The sequence below is a fragment of the Psittacula echo genome (assembly GCF_963264785.1).
Source record: "Psittacula echo genome assembly, chromosome: 11".
Taxonomy (NCBI): domain Eukaryota; kingdom Metazoa; phylum Chordata; class Aves; order Psittaciformes; family Psittacidae; genus Psittacula; species Psittacula echo.
This window is the reverse complement of record NC_137746.1, coordinates 11,009,812-11,016,907: the sequence shown is the minus strand read 5'-3', so window position 1 is coordinate 11,016,907 and position 7,096 is coordinate 11,009,812. Positions and strand designations below refer to the sequence as shown.

Here is a 7,096-nt window from a genome sequence, read left to right as displayed (position 1 = left end):
GTTTCAAAAAGCTACAGTCCATCTGTGGAGTATACCAGCTGTGACTCCCTGAACCCATGGCAAGATTGCCATTGAAGTAAGATAATCCCTCTAGGCATTAGGTGCACATAAGTCAAACTTTTCTTCTCAGACGGTAGAAGACCTACATTGACCAAGCAGCACTCATTTTGCTTAGTTTTATTATCATTTAAACGGGCAGTATGTACAGATGTAGCTGTATGATTAATGGGGCGCAGATTTATCTCGGAACGCGCGCGTACTTCAATGTGCAGACAGGAAAGCCCCGCTCTCCACTGTGAAGAAAACCAAACCCATCTCGCTACCAGAGCCAGGAGGGCCCGGCTCGCCCGATCCCTGCACCCCGAGCCTGGAAGCTGCGGCGCGGCTGGCCCCGCAGCGGCGAGGGCTGGCCCCGCATCCCACACACAAAGCCCGCTGCCGTCGCCCTACTCCCTCTTCGGCGCTGCGCCGGGGGCCGCGACCGGACCCGACCCAGCCCAGCCCCTGCGGCGGAGCCGGTCACAGCGACTCAGGGCCGCCCGCCAACTTCCACCGGGGCTTCGCCCTGCCCTGCGGGGCAGCCGCCACTCGGCAGGCGAGGGGCGGCCCTGGGCTTGGCGGCACTGTGCTGCAGCCAGGCCCGTCCCGGCCTGCGCATTGCAGCGGCGCAAGACCAGGCGAGGTGGCTGCCGACCCCACCTGGCTCGGGCCCGGCACGAGGACCTGGACCGGGTCGAGCCTGGGGCCGGGGCGGGCCCCGGCGGGCCGGAGGCGGAGCCGGGCGGCGGGAGGAGGACGCGCCTCGGGGGCGGTGTTGCAGACCGAAGAGGCGGCTCCGGAGCCATCGCGCCTGCCCGGCCGGCGGCGGAGCTCGGCTACAGGGGGAGGGGGGTGGGGGGGCGGCTCGGCGGCGGGTCTGCGGGCCGGGCGGGCCCCATGGGCGGGTGTGTGGGCTCCCACCACGACTCCTCGGGCAGCCTCAACGAGAACTCGGACGGCACCGGAGGTGAGCGCCGGGCCCCGGGGCTGGGCGGGGGAGGTCGGGCGGGCCGCCCCCGGCATTGCGGGGGGACCCCGGGGAGGGCGCTGCGGGCCGGGGCCTGCGGTGGGGACGGGCCCGGGGCTGGTGTCAGGCGGGGGAGCCGCGCTGTGCTCTCCGGCCTCGGGGCGCCGCGCCCGGTTCCCACCCTCTCTTCAGCGCGGCCGCCGGGGCCGCAACTTTGCCGGGCGGCGGTGGTGTGCGGGAGCTCGGCGGGGCGCAGGGTGGGCGCAGCCCCGGCGGATGCAGACCCGGGTGTGTGGGGGCTCCGCGACGCGGCCCCGGCGCGGCCCGGGGGCAGGCGCCTGATGAAATGGACAGGCTGGGGAAAGGGCCTGCCTGAGGCTGCTAAACTTTGTTGTCCTTGGGCTCGTCTCCTTGTGGTGTGCGGAAAATAATTCTTCAGATAACTTAGATCCTGGCACTGCTGCGGGGCTGGGGTTTATTTTTCTTTTTATTCTCTCTAAGAAAGATAGATTCTTTCTGCCAGCCGAAATCGTCCATGCTAAGTAATCAATTTCCAGCGACTTCAGATGCTGGAGCGGCATGTTCTCACTTGCGTGTAAGAGCACACCTACTTGGTGAGCTTATGTGGAAACGCTGCTGCAGTGCAAGTGGCCCTTACCCTTCTGTTTTTCTCTACCTAAATGATTGTTTTCTCAGCGTTCTTGGGTTTGTGGACCCCTGATGTTCTCCAGCTGAGCTGTATATGCATTATTGTCACTTAAAGTCAGCCTACCCACAGGACATTTGACTTATAAGTAGTCCTTACGCATGCAGGGGCCACAGATTTCAGGTTGAGAATTGCTCATCAAGGACTACATTTTCCCCTGTGCCTTATGGAATATTATGAGTGGCTTTCTTACGGATGCCCCAGCTGATGGGTATTCTGTTATACCAGTGACTTTGCTGTTGTTCAATAATGTAGAAAAAACCCAAACACTGCTTACAATTATATCTGAAGCGACCACCTGCTGATTGATGCTGGATACGTAGTTCATAGAAATACCAGTGTCCAGCTGCTAAGAACTATGTAGGATTTAATCACATCATTGTCATTACAAAGAATTCTATAACTTTCATGAGTATCAGTCTTCTTTATTCTTTTCCTCTATTAAATAAAAAATAAAAGGAAGAAGTGAGTTATCTAAAAAGCATCTGTACTAAGCAGACTTACCAGCCAGTAAAAAATGCAGGGGTGTCAGTGCAGAAAGGGCCACACCATACTAGAAGTCAAGGAAAAAGAATAACAGAAATCACCACATTCTTCAAAAATCTTGATCAAAAAATAGCTTTAAAAGTTACGCTGTTTGTTCTGAGACCTGCTTCACTAGCTAGGTGTTATGAGGTGAGATCATGTCACAGAAATAGCCTCAGTTTATTTTCCTCACTCTTATCTTGCCTGTGATACTGAATGAATAAGATAGGAAATACCAGAGTTTGGCTGATACCATAAAATAGCCTTATTGCACACCCAGTAGCAGCACATGAGATGGGCTGTCTCCATCCAAATTGTTTGCAGAGTACTATCCTGGGTGGACTTAGTGGGAGCACATTCCTGCTTTATGTTTGCATGGCATGGCACAACACGCTGCTGCTGCTTTGGGGTTAAATAATCTATTGTGCTTGGTGCATTAGAACAGCAGCGTGGTTTTTCAAGATGCAGTAGATGTGAAATGTATGTCAGCTGGCTCATGTTGATTCATGCTCTAAGGATAATATTCCTTAAGGTTGTCTTGCTGAAGTGAGAAGTGATGAAATTTCAGTTGAATTATGGGCTTCTTAGGACTGTCTTAAACAATCAGCTACAGTATGCAGTAGGCTGTTTGGTGACGTTATGTGTCTGTTCCTGCCTCTCAACAAGAAAAAAAGGGTGTGTAGGTTAAGCTGAAAGAACCTCAGAATTATCTTTTATAAATCTGACTCCTGAGATAGCCAAGTCCAGTCTGCACTAATTCCTAGCTTTACAAATTCTGCAAGTGTGCCCATGCCAAGTATGAAGTCTGACTTGCTCTCTCAAGGGAGCTTATGTCTTGAAGCATCAGCAAGTGAACCAGCTGAAGCGCAAGTGAACATGATTTGGAGACTGTACAGAAAGGTGATTTAATCCTGTTTCCCGTATAAGGCTCATTTCCTCCAGCTCCTGGGCTGTGACCTAGTCTGGTGTATTCACCTTCAGATTGCTGTCAGTGAGCAGGGCCGACCATTTATAAATCTCAAGAAGGTGTTTTGGAACAAGAATCTCTGTTCTAATGAGAGCACTGCCAGTGAGGGACTTATTTTGGGGAGGCTTTGTCTTTTCCCCAGAAGGGAAAAGTTTCATGGAGAATTAGGGGTGGTCAAGAGGTTGATTAGATGCCAATAGCAGTGCTTGATGCCGTGTGAAAGTGGGAGCTGGATCTAAAGTCAAATTCATACAGATCTCAGTCTATTATGGTGCGCTGGGGACTGATGAAATCCTGCTTAATTGTATCACTGAAGTTGAGATGAGGATTTGTCACATCCTGGTATTCTCCTTGGTCTGTTTGTCAATCACTGGCACTTCCCGTTACTTCTCTGCTGCTCGGCAAAGCTGACAGCATGCCCTGACCACCTGCGTGTCCTTTGTATTCTAACTATTGGTATGTGTCAAGGTCAGGATGCTTGCATGTATCCAGAGAGCTGTTGCATATACTCATGTATCTCTGTAAGACTGAATTAATCAAAAATGCCATCTCTCCTATGGGTATAGCAGCTTATTGCATGTTTCTGTTGCATTGACCGAAGCAGGAGTCATCTGTTTCTTACCCAGAATTAAACAGATGCTGCTCTGCCCCTCCTGCTGGAAATGAAATGGTCTTTGCAGATTGGTACCAGCTGTTTCATTATCACTGCTCTTTTTAGCAGGTTTTTGTTTCAATGGAATGTTGCTCATTGTATTTAGGAAAAAGTTCCTGTCTTGGTGCTTGATACCATTAGAGTGTGTTGTGGTGGGTGGGTATCCTGGATGATGAGATGGATTAAAGGAGATACAAGGAAGAATAAAAGATGATTGTTAGGTGATTTATAGACACATGGTTTCCTCCCCTCATCTCTTTAGCTCGGCTGTCTACCATCTGATATTCCAAACTTTTAGGAGCTGAACACCGTATCTCTTCTTGCTGTGCCTAGTCAAAGGAGACTTTTCTGCAGGATGGTGAGGCTGGCAGAGAAGTAGTTGTTCTCTGGCCACTTACATGTGATATGACTTCTTCAGGCGTGTTTGCTCTTTGGAAGAGCACTAGGTTTGGAGTAAACTGCTGGAGAACTCTGCACTTGTTCCTTTACATAAGGTTTAATAGCTTATCAGGTATGTTCAGTTTAGCAAAACCAGGAGAACTTGGATTTTCAACTTGCCATCCCCATGGGCAAGTCCTTTCTGGAGGAATCATCTTAGACTTCTTTCTTTGGGGGGAGCAGTAGGAAGGAAAAGAAGAAACATGAACCCATTCATTTTCTTCTGGGAAACTCTCACCCCTGTTAGAAGTTGCGTATTACTTCATCTTGGTAAAGTTCAGTGAGACAGTTATTTGTGTGGACTAACGAAAGGGCAGGAAATCCAGTGTCTAGAAGTATGGGCATGACAAGCCATTCCACATTAAGGCTTTTGGCTGCAGCTGTCTGATTGCTGCTGCGCTCTCCCTGACATGATGTTCGCCTGCCTGCTAGGAGTTCTTATCACCCTTCTTTGTTATAAAAGATGCTGATTCTGTTTGAAATTTGTCTTCTTTACTGCTGCCCCTCTCACCCAGCAGTGGTAATAGGGACAAGTGGAAATAGGGCTGCGCATTTAACTGACATGCTGGAATAGGAGGTTACTAAAACTTTAAATTCCTCCTGTGGTATTTGATGTAGTGCCGGAGCTTTGTTAACTTCTAGAAAGCCAAATTATGTACTCAACCTCTGCTTTTGGTAACTGGACAACAGTTTCTTGAATATTTTCTTTAGAGTGCTGTGCAGTGCTGCTTATCACATGTCTAATTTGAAGTTACAATAACTGCTTTCATGGTGCTTCTATGGAAGACTGACCAAGGGAATCTGCATATTAAGTAGTCAGATTTGTTGCTCACAATTGGACTAATACAGTAGGGCTATGCACGGCTTGCATGGGGGGGTTAAACAAGCATCTCATGACCGAGCAGTTAATAGCATTGGTGCCTGCCCCTTGTAATCAGAGCAGTCAAAGAGTCTCCCACTTCCAGATTGCGTTTTGGCTGCTAGTTACAAGCTGTGATGGTGAGTGCCTGCGCAAAGCACCTTTCTGGGGTTTCATTCCAATCTAAAGGAGGTAGCTCTAGATGTCAGGTTGTGCCTGCTGGTTTGTAATGCAACCCTGTAATATGGTGCTGGATGTGATTTTGCAAAACTCTCATTAAATCAGAGCTGGGCATTAACTGCTGAGTCTTGCTGTGGCTTTTTTTTTTTTAATAAGAAGAAAAGCTTAGCATGGCTCTTCCAACTTGCTCTGAATCTCTCATGAGCTCCCCAAGAGTACGTGTGGTTTTTGTCAGGGCTTTGTAATAAAAGGAGCCTTTAATGGCTTGGTTTCCTGCAGGCTGGGCATCCACAGCCCTCTTGAGATTCTTAGGATCTGTGGATCTTGTGCTGAGAATGCCTGATAATTCAGTCCCCAGTATTTTTCTACTGGAATATCACTTTGATGGTATGTCACTTTTCATTTGTAAACTAATAGACTCTGTTTTTGTTTTCAGGTGATAACAAGTAAGTTTTAGGAAATGAAATAAGGTGTTACTTTCACTGTTAGTAAAGGCTGATGAGCACAGCTGTTCAGTTTCCTTTTTGGTGTTCCTTCATGTAATTGTTTGTTTGGTTTCCAGATGAAGTGATTTGTTTCAATTTTTCTATTTGGGATTTCAGTGTTCAAAGCACCAATGTCCTCCTTCACTGAATATTAAATATAATAAATTGTACGTTCATTGTGCTTTGGAGACTTTGGATAAATGGAAAAATATCAGTTGCCTGTTTGAATAAAATCTGAAACCCAGCGATCTGCTCTTAATGCAGCAGGTAATATGATAGCTATTATTTTTCATGGGAATGTTGAATAATATAATTCATGAGTCACAAATTATAATACAGTTGAAGCCAGAAATAAAGATTTGCCTTATAGTTAAGTCTTGCCAATTCCTGCAAGTCTTCTTGCAGGTACAAGGAAGGATCAAGTTTGCCACAGCCAGTCTGGTTACCCAGCTCCTGAAAGAAAATAAATATCTGAAAAACTTCTGACCAGATGCCTGTGTGTGAGAAATAAATACAACTGCTCCTTTGCTGCTTTATAAGCAGAAAAGGACTGTGATACTTGAAGGCTTTGATTCAAGCTTTCACCCTGTCTTGTAGACAACTGCTGTGTATAAAAGTCAGTCGTGTTTTCAGGCAGTTGTTTCCAACTTGCTACCTCTGCTTCACTGCCTTAAAATTCAGACTCCTTTGATACAAATACTTCTTTACCTCCTTCCTTAGTCCTTAAGTAAGTTAGTTATTTGTTTGTTTAAAAATTCAAATTGCTTATGCCTGCTGTAGGAAGGTATTCTGTACTGGCCAGTAGGTACTTCATGATCCTCCCAGTTCTTTCTCACCCCAGATTCAGCATTCATTGAGCACGGCTGGTGCAATATGTCCATCTTCTCCTGCAGAAAAGCCAGATCTCAGTGTGTCCACAGCCATGGAGCATGGCCGAAGTACTGCTCTGAAAGAAAATGCAGGAAGGGCTGGGTTTTCCTTCCCTTGGGGTGTTCCCTGAGAAGAGGCGCAGCTAGGTGCACAGCCATGAGCTTTCTCTTCCCAGGGCTGGTCGCATCCCTGTCTTGCAAAGGGAAGAGCATTTCCATGGGGGAGTTTTGCCATCCAGCAGCCAGGATGAAGCAGAGAAGTTGGTGTGTGGCAATTTAAAGGCAGGAGTCCTTGGTTCACCTTCATCTTTCCTACAAGCAGGTGCTTCAGGTGAAGCTTGTGGAGGTTTGTGCCTTTTGTTTTTCTTTCAGCTGGAAGCTGTGTAGGTTTCTTCTTTTGCAAAAGTCA

At 47.8% G+C, this 7,096-nt stretch overlaps 1 protein-coding gene across 1 annotated transcript in view; it reads left to right on the top strand.

Annotated features, from left to right (window-relative positions):
• Nucleotides 1-936: 936 nt before the first annotated feature.
• The window catches only part of UBTD2 (ubiquitin domain containing 2), a gene marked incomplete at its 5' end in the record, with an annotated part of 57,450 nt that continues 51,290 nt past the window's right edge, over nucleotides 937-7,096 (top strand). Inside the window, one exon of the mRNA XM_080627375.1 lies at nucleotides 937-1,006. Within this exon, the coding sequence (XP_080483501.1) occupies nucleotides 937-1,006 (70 nt within the window). The remainder of the gene's footprint in view (nucleotides 1,007-7,096) is intronic.